The sequence below is a fragment of the Diuraphis noxia genome, unplaced genomic scaffold (genome assembly GCF_037042655.1).
Source record: "Diuraphis noxia isolate RWA-SAM2 unplaced genomic scaffold, SU_Dnox_SAM2 contig0002, whole genome shotgun sequence".
Classification (NCBI taxonomy): Eukaryota; Metazoa; Arthropoda; class Insecta; order Hemiptera; family Aphididae; genus Diuraphis; species Diuraphis noxia.
The window spans coordinates 71103096-71125185 of NW_028301712.1; the positions used below are offsets into that span (position 1 = coordinate 71103096).

A 22090-nucleotide genomic window follows, 5' to 3' on the forward strand; every position below is an offset into this window, starting at 1 on the left:
CAACATGGTAGTCAGTTAATTTATTAATGGCTTAATAGTTTCTAGAAAAACATATATTGCAGTATTTTACAGTATACTTTGCTTGGCTAAATACATTTAAAACAATTCTTAATTTGAAATTGTTTGTTCTAAAATCATAAACAATATTTAAAATGCAAAACAAAATAATTTTGATTAGGTAGGTATAAAACCTTGACCACATTAATATAAATTATGAAAAAAACATGAAACATTTCTAAACTAAAGCAAGTAATAAACTTAAATATAGAAACCTATCACCTATATAGCGGCAAAGAACAATAAAATTGTGGTTACATCCCTACCTATGTATAATTATCACATTTTACAATCTGCCTGCCAAAATATACTTAAAACTTAATCAAATTAAAAGCCTAGTTGGATTATTATATCATATAATCAAAAATACATATGATTATAGTATGTAATTAAAGAATTGCCATTTTCAGGCTATTATCAGATCATTGTAGTCTATTAACTTTATCTTACTAACAGAGATTATAATCATTAATCTTAGTCACTACTTCACTAGTGATGTTCGAATTTCAATAAACACACTCTGGGAATGGCTTGTATAATAAGATAAATAGTTAAAACTCTATGTTGCATGTCACTACTATTCTTAAAACATACAAGACTCTGTTCAAAATTTCCCAACTAACAATAAGAATGATACCAGTTGTAGGAACTGTGTATACAAACATTTTAAAATAGAAAACATAATTTACAAATTAGAAATGTAAATGTAGTTGTTATATATTATGCTACTAGGTAATATTAATGTGCAATGGTAATTCATTAGTAGTTAGTATACTGATGTTGATGTACAAATGCAGTGGCGCCGAAGTCCTAAAAATCTAGTAGGGCGAAAAATATTTCAAGAGGCCCAACATCTTAATATCGGATAAAATAGCATACTGTGGAGAGGAAAATGATCAATATGAAGCGGCCCTATTTCAAATTTTCAAAATGTCGGTCCATGGCCCGACCTTAACATAGGGTTCGGCGCCACTGTACAAATGTACAATAGGATAAAAATCAAAGATATAATAATTACCTACTTACAATCGTTTGGCAATAAAAGTACATAAATCCAATAATCAGCTTTTTGATAATTTATTTATTATTATTTATGTATATATTTTTATTTTGTAGTTTCAATCCTAACTTATTATTATTAACTTATTATTACACCTAAATATTAAACATTAATAGATAATAATTATAAATATATAGGTATTATAGCCTATATTATACCTATCTATTGGGTACATGTATTTATTATAATATAGGTAGTCAATTTATAATTGTTACAGCCTACAGGAATACATTGTATAGGAACCATACCTATATGTCGAGGAATAAATATACTATTTTTGTAAATTGTGTACCTACAACAGAACTTATGATTGTATTAATATAATGATAAATATAGGTGTTTAATTACTTATTGTTTGCCTAATGATAGGGTAAATATAAAACCTAATAAAGATATTAATCACTGTATTAACTATTTAAAACTTAATGACATACCTACATAAATATGGAATCATTGTATGTAAGTTATTTTAAATAATCCCATTAATATACTATCATTATAATATGTTCTCTTTACTTTTCCACTTAGGTTTTAAACTACTGTTCAATATTAACAATGATTTATTCTAAACACATGTGTACTGGATTACAATAGTAGGTATGAAAAAGGATTATGAGATGCAGTGCACTTCCTATACATATTATGTACGATGTATCTAATATCTATGTTCTAAACATTGGTACTTTAGATAATTTATATATAATTTTCGCACTTGAATATAATATTAATATTATCTACATTTTAAGGTAGCATTCACTTAATTAGTAATTATTCATATATATGTATTTTACAAAAATAAATACTAATTAAAATATTACATTTCTCTTTATAATACCTACATAGGTATGTACAAATTAATTAACAATTTTTATTTAGGTTAAAGCTCTGAACAGTCTGAACTAAATGTAAAAAACAAATATTACACAAAAAAATTAATATAATATTATTATTATAGTACATTTATAATTTATATAGAATAGAGTTAATTATGAATCTCTCAGGTAATCATAAATGCAGTCTTGTATCATCAAAGATAAAACTAGACTAACAATTACCTACTTACTACATGGTTGCTTAGTAGGTATGTCATTTCGCCAGTCTACAAATTCCATTTTCCTTCAAGATACGCATAAATAACAACTCATAATTATGCTTAAAATGAATATAATATGTTTATACTTAATTCAAATAGATAAATTGATTTACGCATGATTCACCACATATTGGTAAAAGTTATAAACTATTGATATAAAAAATAATTAAACATTTGTCAATATGTTATCTTCTGGATTATTTTTTAAATGGTTTTTATATAACATATATTTTTTTTATTGGAAATGACAAACATTTTACATATTTTGTTGAATGTTGAAAGATATCATTTCTTTGAGATGCATATTTTTGGCTTTCAGCAAATCATATTCCTTTATATAACAATCTAGTTCCTGTTTTTCCTATTGAAAATAAAATATAGTATTGAAATGTAACCGTTAATATAGGTTAGGCATCTATCAAATATAATATATTTATATGCATATAGATATAAATATATTGCTTTTAGATTTTGAGAGGAGTGACAATTATATTTTTACCTTAGATGTAGTCTTTGTGGCATTAAATTCTTTTGATTGATTCTTCAATTCAAGCAATCTATTTTCTTTTTGTATGAGCAAATCAAAATTCTTATTATACAATTCTGATAATACTTTTTTCATATTCAATACTAGGAAAAAAATTATAATAAATAGATATTTATAATAAGATACCTAATCCATAACCTTTTTATTTATTTTTCTCACAATGAGAATATCATACTTACCTAATTTTGAATATCCTTCAGTTGATTTTATTTCAATTTTTTTTGCCGATTCCAAAGCAGCAATATCCTTTTTTTAATAAAATTAATTTTCTAATTTAGTCATACTATTTATATTTTAAAAAAAGAAGTAGACATTTTTATGACAAATTAATAAAATTAGGTAGGTACCTTTTTAATGTTTAGTATTGATTTTTCCACTTCATCGATCGCACCTATAATTTATTAAAAAATAACTGTTTTATTGATATATATTAATATATTATATTATATTACATTTAAGATTAACTATACTAATACTTTATCAATTAAAAGCCATATTTTAAACCCAAACAATACTAATGTATTAGTTTAAGATTCTTAACAATGGTTTGTACTAATGTTTTTTATGATTCATAAAATCATGTTACCATTCATTAATAATTTTAAATGTATTTTCAATGTAATAACTTTTATTTACGTATGTTCTTAGGTTAGGTAAGGTTAGGTTAGATTAGGTTGGGTTACACACACACACACACATATATATATTATAGTCTATTAAATATTTATAAAATTTCTGATATAATTATGAAAAAAAAAAAAATTATAATATTGAGATTAAAAAAAAAGAAAAAATGATCTAAGGGTTTAGAAATATTCAAGTTTAAAATATAGGTTAGGTATCTATTTAGTATACTTAAAATTTTTATCTATATCGAAAACCAATTATCATTTTAATAAAGTTGAGTGTAAAATCAATAAATGTTTAATTTCATTACATTGGTATTAAAATATACATATTATATGTATACTTGATTGATATTATCATGTTATATTAATATATTACTTATAAGGCTCCTACAAGAGGGGGGGGGGGGTCAGAAATAGGAATAACCATGGTACTGGAGCCCAGACTTTCGAGGGGCCTGACGTTCATGCAAATAATTACTTTAATATATATCAGAAAAATGTTTCAAAATTAATTGTTATTTAAGAGGGGCCCCAGATTTACTTCTATACCAGGGTTAAAAATATGATGTGGGGGGTCTGATTATTTAAACTGTATTCAACTCACTATTAATATTTGAAATCAAAGCAGGGAAGTGACTTGATTTATGAATCATATTTTTTAATGTTTTTACATACTCTTGTAACTTAATTCTTTGTTCTTCAGAAGTGCTTATTTTTGATTTTAACTCTAATACATACTTCATGTTTTCTATAATATTCTGCATCTTATGAAAAATTACCTGCCAGTTTCAAAAACAAACATCAATAAAATCCCTTGTATGATACTTTATGTAATTATTAAAGCACGGAATTCTATGCATTTAAAAATTTTCAAATATAATATAAATATTCATATCTATAAAAAGAGGCAAAATATGCAATCACCTATTTTATGTATTATATTATACTAATACTAAATTAAATTAAATTCATTATTGTAGATTTTTCTACAAGGGAATAACAACTTTTTAAAAAACTTAAATTTTCTGTAAATATTGTAAATCTTTTAAGACTCTCAAAAAAACTTTCTAAAAAATCATTATTTTCAACAATTATAAATTATAAGCTTTAAAATTAGTCAGTGTAAAATTTAAATTTAAAAATAAAAATAGTTTTAATGGTTTTCATTACATTAAATAACTATATATTCCTCCATTTTCTCCATATTTTCTGTACTCATCAAAGTTATATTTTCGCCTAGTGTGGCGCACATAACAGTATTTCAATTTTTAACAGAATATAATTCTGAGAAACAATGTCAACAATTTTTTACTTCAGTAAAATTGACTAATTATCAATTTAATATGTAAGTTTATTAAAAAGCTTGAATAATATGCATGTTATAAGTATTTATGAAAGAATATGCAATAATTCTCCAAGTACGCAAAATGTATATACCTACTACCATTTGGTATGATTTATTATTAGTCGACATTTTAAATTTCCATGGATGTGCATACGGTATGTACTAACATGAAAATGCATATAATTCTGGGCTCTGGTCATTATTATTGTATAAATTGTAATAAACTATTATGTTAGTCATAAGCGTCACCCAGACATTACCAGTAGGGTGCACACTGCACACATATGTATGTAAACCTATTACATTGGCTACATTGTATATTTGCCACTAATAGTAGTAGAAATTAGAATAAGATAAATAAGATGATGCTCAGATATTATAATGATATTGAATATTGAGGAGAAAAAGTTTGCAGAGTGATCAAGTGCCTACCCTGACTACCCTGTGCGCACGCTTATGATATGTTAGTCTTAATTATAATCATTGGTATAAATTGATCTAACTTACAGATTCAGATTTAGTGAATATTTCTTCTACCCAAATGTAGTTAATATCTCCTGGTGTGGTCATATTTTTCTTCTTAAAAACAATTATATTTGATTAATTATAAATACAACTTTAAATCTCTTAAAATAAAATTAAAGAATTAATTCTAAACAATATTTGATTTACAATTACATTATTACAACCGAAACAGTCAAATACTCAAATCATTATTCATTATTTGAACATCTCATAAAATAATGGCTATGACATAGATTTAAATCTTTTTTTAAGTGTATGATACTGATTTTTTTTACCATAGATGATATTTTTTTAATTAGTAGAATATATGAACAAACATTATCAGGGAAGATAAAAAATGTACACTAATTTATTTTATTTTGGTTGTTTAAATTCATAGACTTTATACTATTAGTATATTAAGGTCTATGACAGTAAATTACTTCAGTTATTATTTTATATTTTTATATAACATGCTAATATTAGACCAGGATTTAACCTTATATAAAAATTGCTATTAAAAATTGATCATTATTCTATACTTATAAAAACATGAAACAACAAATGACATAAAGGTTATAATTTAATTTAAACACATTTTCCAAATATATACTGGAGAACTTTAAAAATGTTGTTGATAACAGATGTAACACTAAATTTGTATTCTATAATAGCTGTATGGATGTATCATATAAATTTATCTATAGTTTCATATAGGCCAAATAATTTTTCTACTCATCATTTTACATAATATTGATGATAGAACATTTTTAAATTCATAATAAGAATTTCTTTACAGCATATAGGTAGCTTATTTGCTATTGAACAATTGTATATCTTAAATAAAATAATATGTATATGAATAACAGAATATAGGAACATTCAGTTTTACCTTTAGTTAATAATTTATAAAAAAGTTAAACCTTGGTTTGAAATATGTATTTACAGTGGTCTTACAATTGAATTATTCTGCACCAGTAATGATCAGTGGAGGTCCACTGACTCCAACCTACAGATTTACTCAATTACATTTTCATTGGGGTGTTAATGACTCATTGGGTAGTGAAGACCTCATCAACAACCATAGGTATGTATTTAGTTGAACATTTTGATACAAGCAAACACTGGATGTAACAAAAATATACTTTTCCCTTACTCAGTACTCACATTGACTATATTAATATACAATTAATTTAATTGTTATTTTAATAAAATTAGGTAGGTAGTTAATTAATAATTACTAACAACATATTAAGAAATTTATATTTTTATTGACACTTTTAATTTTAAAATTACATATCTATTATATACCTATATCAAGGCCTATATCCGAGTTAAATAAATAAATTAAAAGTAATTACATGTTATAATAAACAATAATTTAATTAAGCATTGAATAACATATTTATACATATGCAGTGTTACAAATTTATTATCTACAACTCTTGGTTCCATATAAGTCGGACTATCAAGGTATATACCTAAATAATTTATCATATTGTCATTTATTATTAAAACTTAAACAATTTAGAAGTAAATAAAATATATTAATATAAAACTTTTTATTTTATCTATTTTTTATTTTTTTTTTAATGAGATTTTAACCAAACATCATAAGACACAACAATACATAAATATTTGTAATTTATATAAAATAAAAATAATTGTTAAAGCTCACACTTTAAGATTCTGAGGCCTGATTAAATTATAAAATTAAGTGTATGTTTAATTCTGTTGGCATTATCTATTGATAAAGGATCAATGAAGGAAAAGTTGATCCGATAGGTAGAGAAATAGGATACTTTTAATCATGTATATTATTATTATAAGTTATAATAACTAAAATATCAAATTATTTAATACAATTTTCAAGTGTTTGTTATTTTGTGGTTTTTATATAGCTACCCGATGGAATTGCATATGGTATTCTCAAACACGGATTATGACGATGAAAAAATAGCCTTAACAAGAAATGACGGATTGGTTGTTTTAGCCATGTTCTTTGAAATAACTGAAGAAGATAATCCGGTATACTCAGAAATCGTCAACACCTTGGGTCAAATAAATATGCCTGATCAATCATCAAATTTACAAGTTGGATTTACAATTAGATCTATGTTACCTGAATCTACCGAACACTATTTCACATATAAAGGTTCTTTAACTACACCACCTTGTTTGGAAGTCGTTACATGGATAGATTTCAAACATCCAATTCAACTATCTCATAACCAAGTACTATACATACCCAATTACTAAATTAATATTCTTAATTAATATTTAGCTTGTGAGTCAGGATAAACCAACTCAAGATACCTATAGAACTTCAGCATTTGAACTCCTGAACTAAATGTTTTTGCAGGCCATGTACAACATTTCCCTTAAAATACAAGCAAAATGAGTGTCCCTTATACAATTTTAACTAAATATCTTATGATATAAATTTATATCATAATATATTATTGAATATAAAATAAGTATTCCTATCAAAATTTTAAAATTTTAAAAATTAACACCCTCCCCCAACTTGAGGAGGTTTAAATTTGCATACTGATTTCTACATTAAAGGTCAATTTAATTAATAAAACCCAAGATTTTAAATAAAGCAAATGAATAGAAAAACTCATTTATAGATTCTTAAAAATTGTGATTGTAAAAATAAATAAATGGATAGGAATAATTTATGTTAATGATTTTTACAGGTTCAAGCTTTTCGTATGTTGCGTTCAAAACATGGACAACTAACACATAATTCTAGGCCTGTACAAGAGTTGTCGGGTAGACCTGTGTGGTATAACGTAGGTGGCTTTGCGGCTTTGAATACACCAACTACTCAGAAAAATACCGCAGCAACATTAGGTCCAGCTATTTACAACATTTTCATGTTATTGTGTTACAAAGTCATTGCACTAACTCTATTATAATCCTTCTATTATATTTAAAACTATCGTCAACCATCAACAGAGTTTTGTTAAATTATTAAGGTCCATGAAAAGGATAATTACACATTTACACTATTTATTAATCAATATGTATACACACACATATATAATATATATTTATATATGTGTGTATACGTAAAACAAAAATTGTATAACTATATTTATGTGATAGATCTCAACAGTTTATTAGTCTTACACGTTTTGTGTGTTTTACCTCTATTTAACGAAACATTTTTTTGTATTTTAGTATTTTATTATTATTTTTCATAAAAATTATGTATTAAGACTTTTTTCTTACCTATATATAATAATTTTACAATTTATTTTTTATACTAACAATTTTAAATATCAATATTTAATTCTTATCATTGGAACATATTTAAAAAAACAATTTTATTTAGAAAATAATTTTTACATTTATAACAAAATTATGCTCTTAATTTGTCTCCAATAAAAATTACGGCCATATTTTTGATTTGTCGATTACTTTATAACCACCAAATACATTTAGAATATAGATATTTTTAAATAATGGTCTGGTATTATAATATAATTTAATTTAAAGATAATGTAATATACTGTTTTTATACAGAGAACCTACAGATACAACAAATAAAATTATCTTAATTTATTTAATGTTTACTATAAGATCAATTTAATACACAATAAATAATATTATAAAATAATTTTGAAGTGATTCAGGAGTTTTTTGAAGGGGTTAAACTTTATTATTATTAAAGCAATATGAATATATATTATTTAAATAATTACCTGATTATATAATTTATTTATATACATAAAAATTATTATTCTGTAATGATTAAAAACTAAAACATTATTAATTATATAATATTTTATAAAATTTAATATTTAATCAGAAATTGTTTAATGTACGATACTATTGCATAATACTGTGGTAAAATATAAATTAACTTATCTATGGAAGCAAATAAGTATTATACAATTAAAAATTACCTCTCCGAGAAAGAATTGTAAAACATATAATATATTATAAGAAATAAACTAGCTTTAAATAAGTTTAAATGAATGATATTTATATTTATATTTATATACCTATAGTTTAAGCCGTTTAAGGAAATATGTTTTCTATATACTATGAAATACAAAAAATGTTTTTAACATTTTTTTGCATGGTATTATAAAATACTTTTATACGACAAACATTTTTAATTATAACTATAGTTAAAGCTTAGATTGTACACATATTACAATCAATTATTTATTTTTATTTAATAATATATATTGCCATAAATAATAAAAAGTCTATTATGTATAACTATGATAATTGTGTACCTATTGTTTATAAACTAAATTTATATGTATTATAATTTATAAATACATGATATGATTTAGCTGTGTGAAAAAAATCAACAGTTTTGTTTATAATTGTTTTTGACAGATACTAGATTCTGATCACGACTTTTGGAATTTGCAAGCTGAAAATAACTATACAATAAAATAGGTATATTAAGAGTATAGAATACGATAACTGAATGAGTTGTCTGTCTTAAAAACATTTAACATACCAATAATTGTACGTTCTGAATAATCTATTTAACTCGAGTATTTAAAGCAAAACATTTAGATTCTGAGTAGAACAATGAATGATTAATTTTATAGTGGTGTATATTATTTGTGCGTCTGTATGTCGATCTGTCATCATCTTTTGTTTTGATTTGTTTTTTAACTTTAAGGATTCCTGAATTTTTTTTATAAGAATTTAAAATTTAAATGTTGACAAAATTCATTAAAATCAAGATACTTTGCATATTATTTTAAAGATTCCAATTCATAAAATATTGAATTTTCAAACTTAAATTCTAACCTAATCAAGGGTTTGAAAATCTAACACAATGTTTCTTATAATTACATACCGAAATCAAATCAATTTAGTATTTGATAGGTTTTAGTATCGTTTAATAATAAGGGCTGTCGCTGTAGACAACTATTATTGAATATTTAAAATTTTGGTACTGATAGCGGTGAGGAGGAAGGTCCAGTGTGTACAATTTATAAATAGATAGATGCTTAAAAGTATAAACTATACTTGTATTTCATTAAAATAATTGTATTCATAAATCATAATTCATAATAATACCTATAATAATATATTATGTTAGAAGGTACCTATCATAAAGTAATAACTGCGATAACGAATTTTTAAATGGTTGATCTGAACAGTTCTAAAAAGAGAACTTACCTACCTGGTTGTTGCATTGGGCCCTTAATTTACTTTCACTCCACAAGTGAGAACACCTATTTTTTTCTAAAAAACATTTGAAGTTCAAATTTGGATTTTGTAATTGTAATTCAAAAATATTCGCGTGGACTTGAAACTTTTAACGTACCTAAATCATTATTATTTTTTTGTAAAAGCCTTCCTTCACACAATAAAGACATTTTCAAATTCGTGCACTGTAAATAATTCAACCTATCGTAGATAAACCTTAGGTACATATTTTATTAAAAATAAAATTGATCACTCTAATAGCAATGTAAATACCTACTCGTACCTATATCGTTAAATAACATACTTGGTAGTATATAGGCTGACAGATTATTTTCGCTTAGATTCTCAGAAATGTTGTTCGTACCTATAGGGCTGTGGCCCTGTGGTAGAGTTTCGACCCGGCTATTGTTGTTTGTGACGCCAGAACCTGCAGGTGAATTCCAGCCGGTACCTAATATTTTTTAGCCAGTGACTGGTAAGTTTCGCATAAAAAGAAATTCGTTCCGTTCATTGTTCCTTTCAGAAAAAAAAATTGTTCATTTTTATTATTTATATTTCTATATAAGTAATAATTTATGAAAAATAATAATATAGTGACTAATCATTAATGAGTGGGTACTGGGTAGTAATTATTGGTAGATAATGTCCAAGTTATAACTTATAACTAATTAACGTTGATACACGATTACGATCACTAATTGAGATTATTTGGCACTATACAAAATATACCTATTTTAATTTCAATTATACATTAATTATTATACTTAAAGGAACAAAAAATGTCGTTATTTTTCCTAGAAAAAAATAAATCGTAAATTTTTTCATTCTTTCACAAATAATTTGTTTCAGGAATCCGTTCCCTTTTGAACTCTTTCTTTCCAAACACTAATTGTAGCTAATTGATACCCGATTAATATTAATAATAAATAAATTTTATTATAAATAAATTGAATAATTAAAAATACCATAATTCATCACCGGCCTTTATATTTCCTTAACATTTGGGCAATGGTAGGAAAAAAAGTCTCAGGAAAAAAATTCTGTTATATTAAGACAAATAACTATTAATTATGTAACGATATAATAGATAATAAATACAAAAGATATATTTAAAAAAGCTGGTAAGTCGTGAATGTCGCTCGCTATATAGTAGGTTACAAGTGGGTTACTGTAATGGATGGAATTAAATTTGAATCCAATGATATTCTATCATTGTATACAAAAAAAGATACTGAGCAGAAACGGTTTATCTGTCTAGGATATGTTATATAGATTAAAATTATTAAAAATTTTCAAATCTTAGATTTAAAAAAAAAGAATTTTATGAATTTTTAGCTTAAAATAATTTACGAATTTTCGTTATATTTTCAAAATTCAAACTTTGAATGCTTATTAAAAAAAATCATGACTATGTATTTTTAATATTTTTCAACTGCTATTGTTAAAATGTGTTAGAAGCCTTCTATTAAATTTTCAAGCTTTTCTACCCAACAAATAAATTTTTATCGATATTTATAGAAAAAAAAATTAGAGTGTCAGTAAACAGCTCAAAACAAATCTAAATATTTTGAAAATTGTATTAAATATAAAAAATGCCTATATAAACATTCAGTGAAACTTTTAAGTATCTGCGGTTATTTTTTTAAGAATTACACTAAAATAATAAAATCAATAAATGTGAAATCCGGTAAAATCCAATGTTGTAAAAATTTTAATTTCAAACGCTCATAAAAATTTAATTTGAATTTATGGTAGACATTATTTTTGTGATAAAGATTGACAAACTTGTAAGGATTATTGTATTAAATTTTCAAATCTTAGATTTAAAAATAAGATTTTTGTGATTTCTAGCTTAAAATAATTAGTGAATTTTCGTGAGTTTTACGTATTTTGTCAAAATTCAAACTTTGAATGCTTATAAAAAAAAAAAATGAGACTATATATTTCTTTTATTTTTCAACTGCTATTGTAACAATATGTTTCAAAACTTGTATTAAATTTTCATGAATTTCTACCGAATAAATACATTTTTATCGATATTAATTTTAAAAAAAAATTAATAATAATCGAAAATTGTCTTTGCCTATAAATAGTTCAACTTAAGTAGAAATTTTTTTTGAAAATTGCATGGAGGATAGGATATACTTATATAAACATTCGGTGAACATTTCATGAATCTATGGTAATTTGTTTTAAAGTTACATCAAAAACCAAAATTGATTTTGCCGAAAACTGATTGTGCGTCAAAATTCCCGTTGTTTCCTTAATTTTTAGTTTGTTTATCCCGATTATTTAGAAAAATATTAAGAATTATTACTTTCGACCCCCCAAAGTAGCAACTAGATTCACTTTTTGATCGAACGAGGTACTGAAGTCAAAAATCGAAGCTTTTTTACTGCCCCAAAACGTGATGGCTGACTCAAAAAAAAAAACACACATGTTTGTAAAATCAATACATTCCTCGCTCTGCTCTAAAACATTAAACATACATAAATATTTTAAGTTCAAATTTCGACAAAATTCATAGAAAATTTAATTCTTCGACATAACATTTATACTCGGTATCACGCTATCTCACATGACATCCATGTAAAATTTGAAACTTTAATATTATTTTGTGATTTTAAAACCAAATTTTGGGAAACAACTTGCGCTTGGGTGTACACTTTTTTTCATTTATATTGTTAAATAATAATGACGCGCAAAATATGACGTAGGATTTTTTAAACGGTCAATGCACAAACGATGTATAACCCAAAAATCGAACGACGCATAACTGTCTACCACGGACTAAGATATCTTAGACCTTAGTCCGTGCTGTCTACCAAAAATAGGTCAAAATTAACAAACGTGATGCGCAAACGACAACCGTCGAGATAGTAGAGTGCACTGCACCAATAGATAGTACTATCTATGGTGCATCCGGCGTCAATAATTGTGTGCACATGTGTAATTATTGCGACAATTATATGAGCCTGGTTGCTCGGAGAGTAGACATATTGTAGAATCAGATAATATTAACTACAATATAATATTATGATATTAACAATATTGACTTTTATAGTAGCCAGAATAGCCAGATTAGTACGTCATACTACCTTACGTTATGATATTACCACAAAATAAATAAATGCCACTACTACAATTATTAATGTATACATTTTACCTATTCGCTATCATTTATCACCTAATTGGTCGTTTGGTCTATTAACTGTTGGCGTATTAACCACACCCGCATGTGTTGTCTCCGTCTTACAAACGTATAACATGGCATATCTGTTTAGCGAGGGACAACTTTTCTCCCTCAATATTTATAATAGAATTTTCAAAATTTCACAACGCATATAGGTAAGGACTTTATCTGTGTCATAGCGTCGTTATTTTTTTGATAGCACAAACCAATAATTTTAAGTAATTCGATGAAAAAATAAAAAATGTATTTTCTTAAACCTACAACTTTAATTATATTTATGTTATCAAAAAAATAACGACGCTATGACGCAGATAAAGTTCTTACCTATGCGTTGTGGAATTTTGGTAATTCTACTATAAATACAAATGGAGTAAAGTTGTCCCGCGCTAAACAGATTTTGCTATGTTATAAATTTGTAAGACGGAGACAACACATGCGGGTGTGGCGTCCACTTAACTAATTATTAGTACCTACTACCTAAGTTGTAAGTTTGTGTAATTTCGGTCTTCAGTTGTTCTTATAATATTAATTTATTAGATGGGCAATCATTGTTGTTCAAGAGTATTAATAATTGTTAATTTATTTTCAATACACTTGTACCAGAATTCAGGAGTATAAGTCACTACTAATATTGTTCTATACATTTAATTTAGTTTTCTATATTTTTGAATTTAAATTGATTATAATTTCTTACCAAATAAAATGTCGAAGATTGTTGTTATTGGTTCTTGTAGTACTGATATGTTCTTGTAAGTATATGTATTTTAGTTAAACAAGTATGTTTTAAAATTATTTTGTAACTAGTAGTGTTATGATTATCATATTTAATATGAAATTCCCCCTGAGTTTTTATTTAAGTAGGTAATTACTAATTACAGAAAAGTTTGAACTTTGACTAAACTCATTTATAGAAATCACAAAAATTGGCAAATTAAATGATCAATCTGTATAATCTAGGTTTTAAAATTTAATTCAATGATCTTTATCAGTGGATAATACTGAAACCATATATCTAAAAATTATAATATATAGAAATATTAGAATTCATAAATTTAAATTTGAATGAAGAATAACAATTTCAATTATTTTGATGAAATTTAAAAATGTTATTCACTGGGACTTGAAAATGTTACCTACATTATTATATTTTATTACACAGTAAGATTTCCTATTTATACCATCAACTTATTGGTTTTGTTTACAGTATGATAGTATTGACTCAATAATTATTAACAATAGGTAATTAATTTTTGGTATTTACTAAAAGTAAATAACAATTTAACATTGATAATATAATAAATTAAATTAAATGCAATGTTTTCGAAAAAATTAAATCAATCTACATAATCTCACATCAATCTATATAAATACCATTATACTTATTGTAAAATAATTTACTTTAACATTAATATTGATAATATTTATATTAAATTTATAATTGGCACCATAGGCGCAACTAGATCTCTAAAATGTGGGGTGCTAAATTTATGAATTCATCACAGAGCCGCGTGGGGCGAATTCCCCCACACCACTTACACATAGACCAACATAAATTGATAGGTACATCAAAACTTTAAATCTCATATTAAGACTTTTTACAAAAATAAAAAAATGAACAACATTTATAATACTATTTTTTTACTACAATATCAGTAACATATTGAAACATTTTAATTTCATAAACTTGTTAAATAAATAATAATTTACACATTTTAAATCAGCATAATTTTTCTGGGTTTCATGCAATATTTATTCAAAATGGTTTCAGTGTTTAACTCATTGAATAAATCTTTTTCAATATTCAACAAAGATAAAAAACGAACTATATTATACGACCAAATAGTTACACATTTTTTCAGGAAATTACCCATTACTTAAAAACATGAAATTCATAGTATTTCACTAAAATAATAATAGTTAGATATAAAAAATAGGGAGTGCTAAAGACCTTTTTGCACCCCCCTAGTTGCGCCACTAATTGGAACCTTAAAAAGTACTCTATATGTATAGTAATTATTTTCCTATTTTGCATAACATGACTACAATTATTTAAAAAAACAAAAAAATTAGCAGACTACAAAAAGAATAAAGAAATATCTAAATTATAACATTCTTTTATCATAATATCTTATATTATCATCTTTATACCGGGTGATTCTTTTATCATTGAACACTCATTATTTCAAAAATTACTAATCTTTTTGAAAATATTTTTTTACATAGTTTCAAGTTGTTCAAAAACCAACGTTTTTATTAAAAAATTGTATTTATAAATTAAAAACATTGTTCTATCCTTATCATTTTTTAAGTTTTTTACTTTTTTGAATAACATAGAGTTTTAATTTCATATTCCAAAGCAGAACATTTTTTTAAAGTATTTTGATTCATAAAAATCGAATTTAGGGCGAATAGTTTATGAGTTATAAGTATTTAAAGTTTTGATTGGCAGAGTGGAGTGGTATGGGGTTACCCCGCAAAATGTTTGTCCTCACTCCGCTTATCAAAACTTTAAATACTTATAACTCATAAACTACTCATCCAACGATTTTTATGAATCAAAATACTTTGAAAAATATTCTGTTGTGGAATATGAAATTAAAACTCTATGTTGTCATTCAAAAAAGTAAAAATCTTAAAAAATGATAAGGATAAAAAAAATGTTTTAATTTCTTAATAAAAACGTTGGTTTTTGAACAACTTGAAACTAAGTAAAAAAATATTTTCAAAAACATTAGTAATTTTTGAAATAATGAGTGTTCAATGATAAAAGAATCATCCAGTATATAAAATTAATAACCATTTTAATTTTACTAGATATTTAATTTTTTTACAGTTATACATCAAAATTACCTAACCCTGGACAAACTATACATGGTAAACAATTTACTTTAGACTTTGGTGGTAAGGGAGCAAACCAATGTATTGCTGCACAGAAACTTGGAGCTGATACTGTATTTATTGGCTGTGTAAGATATCCTAATACACATTAATACATCCGGCATTAAATTATTTCATACCTTTGATTTAAATTGCAATTTTAAATTTGCATGTTATAGGTGGGAACAGACATTTTTGGTATAGATATTATAAGTAATTTTGAACGATGGGGTGTAGATACTCAATTTATAACAAAAAAATCAGTTGATACAGGAGTAGCTCAGATTAATGTTACTGATAACGGTAAAAAATGAAATAATTATTATCTATACAACTTGTTGTAATAATTTACTTACTTTGCAGGTGAAAATTATATCATTATAGTGGCTGGAGCTAACGGAACATTACAAAAAGAGGATGTGGATAAAGCGCGTGATTTATTACTCAATAAGACTAGTGTTGTACTATTTCAATTTGAAACACCACTAGAAACAACAGAATACATACTTAATGAACTTTCTACAGCCAACAGGAAATGTAAATAGTACTTCAGTACAGAAAAATATATAATTTTAATGCTGCAATTTTTGAAATTATGTTTAGTGAAAGTTGGTACATTTAACAGTTCCCTTTGGTCACACAATTTAGCAAAACACATTTTTGAAAATTGGAATATTTTGTCATTTTACATATGTATACAGGGTGATTGATTTATCATAAAACACTCATTATTTCAAAAAGTATTGACTTTTTCAAAATATTTTTTCACATGGTTTCAAGTTGTTAAAAAACCAATGTTTATTAAAAAATTATATTTTTAAATATTTTTTATGTTTTTTTAATTTTTTGAATGACAACATAGTTTTAATTTCATATTCCAAAGCAGAATATTTTTCTAAGTATTTTGATATATAAAAATTGAATTTGGGGATAGTAGTTTATGAGTTATAAGTATTTAAAATTTAGATTGGCAGAGTGGAGTGGTACGGCCGTATGGGGTTACCCCGCAAAATGTTTGTCCACTACTCCGCTTGTCTAAACTTTAAATACTTATAACTCTTAAACTACTAGCCCCTAATTCGATTTCTATGTATCAAAATACTTAGAAAAATATTCTGCTTTGGAATATGAAATTAAAACTCTATGTTGTCATTCAAAAAAATAAAGAACTTAAAAAATATTTAAAAATATAATTTTTTAATAAAAACGTTGGTTTTTTAACAACTTGAAACAAACCATGTAAAAAAATATTTTGAAAAAAGTCAATACTTTTTGAAATAAAGAGTGTTTTATGATAAATCAATCACCCTGTATATAATTAAGTTTGTATTCATTTTTGGATATTCTTAAAAATGCTTATTAGTTTGTAGGTTCCTACTATATTTATTTTGCAAATCATTAATTTAAAGTTCTTCCTGTTTAGCTCCTTATATATTACTGTAATACAGTCATTTACATTTTATTTATACCAAAAGGTATTAAATAATTACTTATAGCAGGGGTGGCAAACCTTTTTTTGATCTAGTGCCAAATTTTTGAAATAAAGGGTTAGACAATTTTCCATGTGCCCAAAGTGTGTAAACACTAAAAAGAACATAATTAGTTATAACAAATTTACTATTTACTACTAATGACTAATATTAGAGATGTTATAAACCATAATATTGATGGTCGAACAAAACTTTTATTTAAATTAATGAACTAGAACAGATCCAAACCTCCACACTTTTAATCTAAACCGAACCAAACTCTTCAAATATCTTATCAAAATCAAAATGAACATTAAAAAAATCAAAATTTAATATTTATTTTTATTTCTCTGGTTGGATTATTGAATTGAACTGTTAAGGATTGGTTCAGTTCTATTATTTGGAATTTACAAGTTTAATTTTTGTACCAAATCAAACACACAGTTGGGTTTGGTTGTATAACTGTTGATTATGTTTGTTACAGTTTTCCATATCTCTAACTAATATTATTAGGACTTTATTCAATTATTGAATTAATTTAAGTATGAAAGCATTGAATTATTCTAAATATTTTTTTTAGGTTGTAAAATTGTAAATGGTGCTCCAGCTTATTCAAATTCTTATCAAAATATACTTAAATTGGCTGATATATTTTGTGTTAACGAATCTGAGGCAGAAATTTATACAAATTGCATAAAGAAAATTGATTGTATTGAATCAGCTAATGAGGTTTTATCATTACTCTTAAAACAAGGATGTAAAATTGTAATTATTACGTTAGGATCTCTAGGTGCTGTATTTGCATCCAAAGATGAACAAAAACCACAGTGGGTTCAAGTACCTAAAATAGAAAATCCTACTGATACTTCAGTAAGTAATGTTCATAAAATTTAATTTTGTTGATTATTAAAGTTCATTGAAATATTTTTTATATTTTGTTTAGGGAGCTGGAGATGCATTTTTGGGATCTCTAGCTTATTTTATTGTTCATACCCCAAAGTTGAGTTTATATGAACAAATTAGAAGAGCATGTATTATAGCTACTAAGACAGTTCAATTTCAAGGAACTCAGAAAAGTTATCCTTTAAAAAATGATTTACCTGAAGAACTTTTCAATTAAAAATGTATGCATGCATTAAATATGTGGTAGTACTTAATAATAATTTATGCATTTTAAAAATTATTTCATTATACATTTTATGCGTTAAAATGTTATTTTTTAAACTATTATAAATTATTCGAATAAAATTCATATTATTATCAATATATGCCAATAATATTAATCTTAAAAAACATTAAACCATTCCTGTAAATTGTAAAAATAAACTCGCTTAGTAAAACACATTTACGTAGATTCCTATTAGATGTGTATGTGCTGATACCATATTATTTAATTTTCATTCAATATCTACTGACTGTTTTTTTCACTGAATTGTTAATCATATTTAATTAATTTACTAATCAATTTTTAAATAAATATTTTAATCTCAATAATTTTGGTACATGAAATCAAAAATATATTTTCATTCAAAATAATAAAAAACTATAATGATAAAAATTATATTATTTTCCATTAATATTGTTTTGTAACAAATTTTTAAGCTTTTTAACCAACCTTTAAAATACTTTCAAAAAGATTTTCTAAAATAATGAGTGTCTTATGTTAAATGAACCAATCATTCAACCAATTATCCTTTTATAATTATTATTAGATATAGGTATAATAAGGTAAGATTAATAAATTTAAAAAAATTCTTTCTTTAATCATACCACAGGTTAGTGGTACAAGGCAAATAATTTAGTGTGGGTTGTGTTTGGTGAAGAAAACAATGGTGAAGGAAGTAGCAGAGAACATGCCGCTTTATAATATATTTGTTCATCATTATTAAAACCCTGTCCCTCTTCTCCCTGCTTTAGTCATTAAACTTTTTTATGGTTTAGAAACAAATGTTAGTAGCAAATTTTAAGTACACCTATTGTTAAATAATATTATAAGTACTCACATAATAATTCATTAATAAAAAAGCGCTATAAGTAGTTTAAAAAAGATTTATGTGATCTTTACATATTTTGTTTAAATTCAAGTTTTAAATGCTTATTTAATAAAAAAGTTACCATGGGTTTTTAATATTTTTTTAATACCATTGTAACAATATAATAGAAGCGTTGTATTCAATTTTGAAGCTTTATTATCTAATAAATTTTATTGATATTTATAGAAAAAAAATGAAAAAAATTGAAAATTGAAAATGTTTATAAATAACTTAAAAATATTTGAAATATTTTGAAAATGTTATGAAATGTAGAAATTGCCAATATAAACATTCAATGAAAAATTCTCGTATTTACTGTAATTTGTTTTAGAGTTACATCAATATATAAAATCGATTTTATCAAAAATTGATTTTGCGTAGAAATTCAATTTTTTCCTTAATTTTATTTTTGTTTTTCCTGATACTTTTTTAAACTACTGAAAATTTTAAATTTTGGTTAAATGCAATGCTAGATTCACTTTCCGACTGGAAAAACCATTAAGGTTTAAAATAGAAGTATTCTTTTGACAACTTATCGTGTACACAGACACACAAAAAAAAAAATAAAGAATAAAAACACATTATCACATGTCTGGGTGCCCCCCCTCCCCCGAAATTATACCATTGGTTTTGTTTGGTGATGTAAAATATGGCAAAGGAAGTATTAAAGAACATACCAACATACTAAGACAAGAGAACCACGGTCCACGACAATTGGGAGGACATTCAATCATTGTCAAGTATTTTGCAAGCATTCACAAAACAAATAAATTTGAAGAAGCAATGATTATTAGTCTTTGCATTTGCTACTGGGTTTAAGCCGGGTAGTTCATTAAATAGAATGAAAAAATTGGCTTATTATTCTAGTTTCTTAGTATCAAACCAAGAGCATAAATTACAGTTGACTTAAGTACTATAAATTAGTGAATTGCAACATATCTTAAGTAATTTGTTTTAAATGTTTAATTGTCGACCTCGACATTTTAGTGTTACTATACTGATAAAAAAAAGTAGTTTTTGCAGTGCTAACTGCTATAATTCGAAAAAAATTTTCTTGAAGGGATCATTTCTAGTTTCTACCTACACAAAAATATTTTTTCAAATATCTCATATCATCAATTTTATAACCTACAATGTAGGAAAAGGGATTGTTTTTGCACAATATTTGAGAATATTTCATGAGTTATAGAGAGCAAATTATTTAGAATATTTTGGAATATTTGTAAATTGTGAGTAAAAAAATATTAATTTACTATTAATTTTAATATTACGTCTATTACTGTAAAACAATTGTATACTATTTGATGTTAATAGATGAATTTAGTATTTTTTAAATTTCTAATAGAATATCTTGAGAATATTTTTGATTTTTATGAGTAAAATAAGAATAAGATCATATTTTAGATATTTAAGAAAATATACGCCCTATCTTTAGTCTTATTATTACTTATAACTTATAATATAGCTATTTAATATAATTATTGTATGATTATCATAGATTGTAACCATTTAATTTAGATATATATTTTATTTTTATCACAAACAATTTTCAATTTTTATACATCGAAATCTAATAAAAAATTTTTATTTGGAATATGAAATACCAACTGTGCTGCTATTAAACAAACTTAATTCTTAAAGTGTTAAGCTAAGTGTTAAGGATAAAATATATTTATTAAGCAGAACATTGCCAGCAATCGGCATGATTAATGTATTGGAAAAAGGTTATTATGAGTGAACAATGAACATACTTTAATATAAATAAATACATAATGTAAAAATCATATTTTGATTTGGAATATTAAATAAAAACTGTTGCAATTAAACAAAATTAAGTCTTAAAATGTATTTATTAAGCAGAACATTTCCAGCAATTTGCAGCGTGGTTAAAATTGTTGAAAATGACTACAAGGCACTGTGAACAGTGTGAACATAATATTATAATATAAATATAAATACATAATGACTTAATAATGTAAAAATTGTATTTTTTTAATGATAATCTGTAACTATTGTTTTAATTGTCTTAAATATACTATATATTTTTGGTTATACCCAATAATAAATATAAGATTTTTTTCTTAATCATC

General features: G+C 24.6%; 3 protein-coding genes across 3 annotated transcripts in view; 2 read left to right on the forward strand and 1 right to left on the reverse strand.

The window, feature by feature from the left end:
• The window catches only part of LOC107173068 (carbonic anhydrase 2-like), a 33229-nt gene extending 23780 nt beyond the window's left edge, over positions 1-9449 (forward strand). Inside the window, exons 4-6 of the mRNA XM_089218644.1 lie at positions 6184-6322; positions 7137-7470; positions 7938-9449. Coding sequence (XP_089074770.1) covers positions 6184-6322; positions 7137-7470; positions 7938-8159 — 695 coding nt within the window. The 3' untranslated portion in view covers positions 8160-9449. The remainder of the gene's footprint in view (positions 1-6183; positions 6323-7136; positions 7471-7937) is intronic.
• On the reverse strand, positions 1247-19877 carry LOC107161880 (uncharacterized). The gene is made up of 8 exons (XM_089218646.1): positions 19738-19877; positions 10793-10944; positions 5239-5310; positions 3991-4165; positions 3105-3148; positions 2937-3003; positions 2710-2840; positions 1247-2571 (listed from the first exon to the last, which is right to left on the reverse strand). Exons 3-8 carry the CDS (start codon positions 5299-5301, stop codon positions 2467-2469), a joined length of 585 nt encoding a protein of 194 aa, XP_089074772.1. The 5' UTR covers positions 5302-5310; positions 10793-10944; positions 19738-19877; the 3' UTR covers positions 1247-2466.
• LOC107161879 (ribokinase-like) lies at positions 13657-19231 on the forward strand. The gene is made up of 7 exons (XM_089218645.1): positions 13657-14105; positions 14275-14370; positions 16455-16587; positions 16678-16801; positions 16862-17035; positions 18548-18837; positions 18911-19231. Exons 2-7 carry the CDS (start codon positions 14324-14326, stop codon positions 19085-19087), a joined length of 945 nt encoding a protein of 314 aa, XP_089074771.1. The 5' UTR covers positions 13657-14105; positions 14275-14323; the 3' UTR covers positions 19088-19231.
• Positions 19878-22090: the final 2213 nt, after the last annotated feature.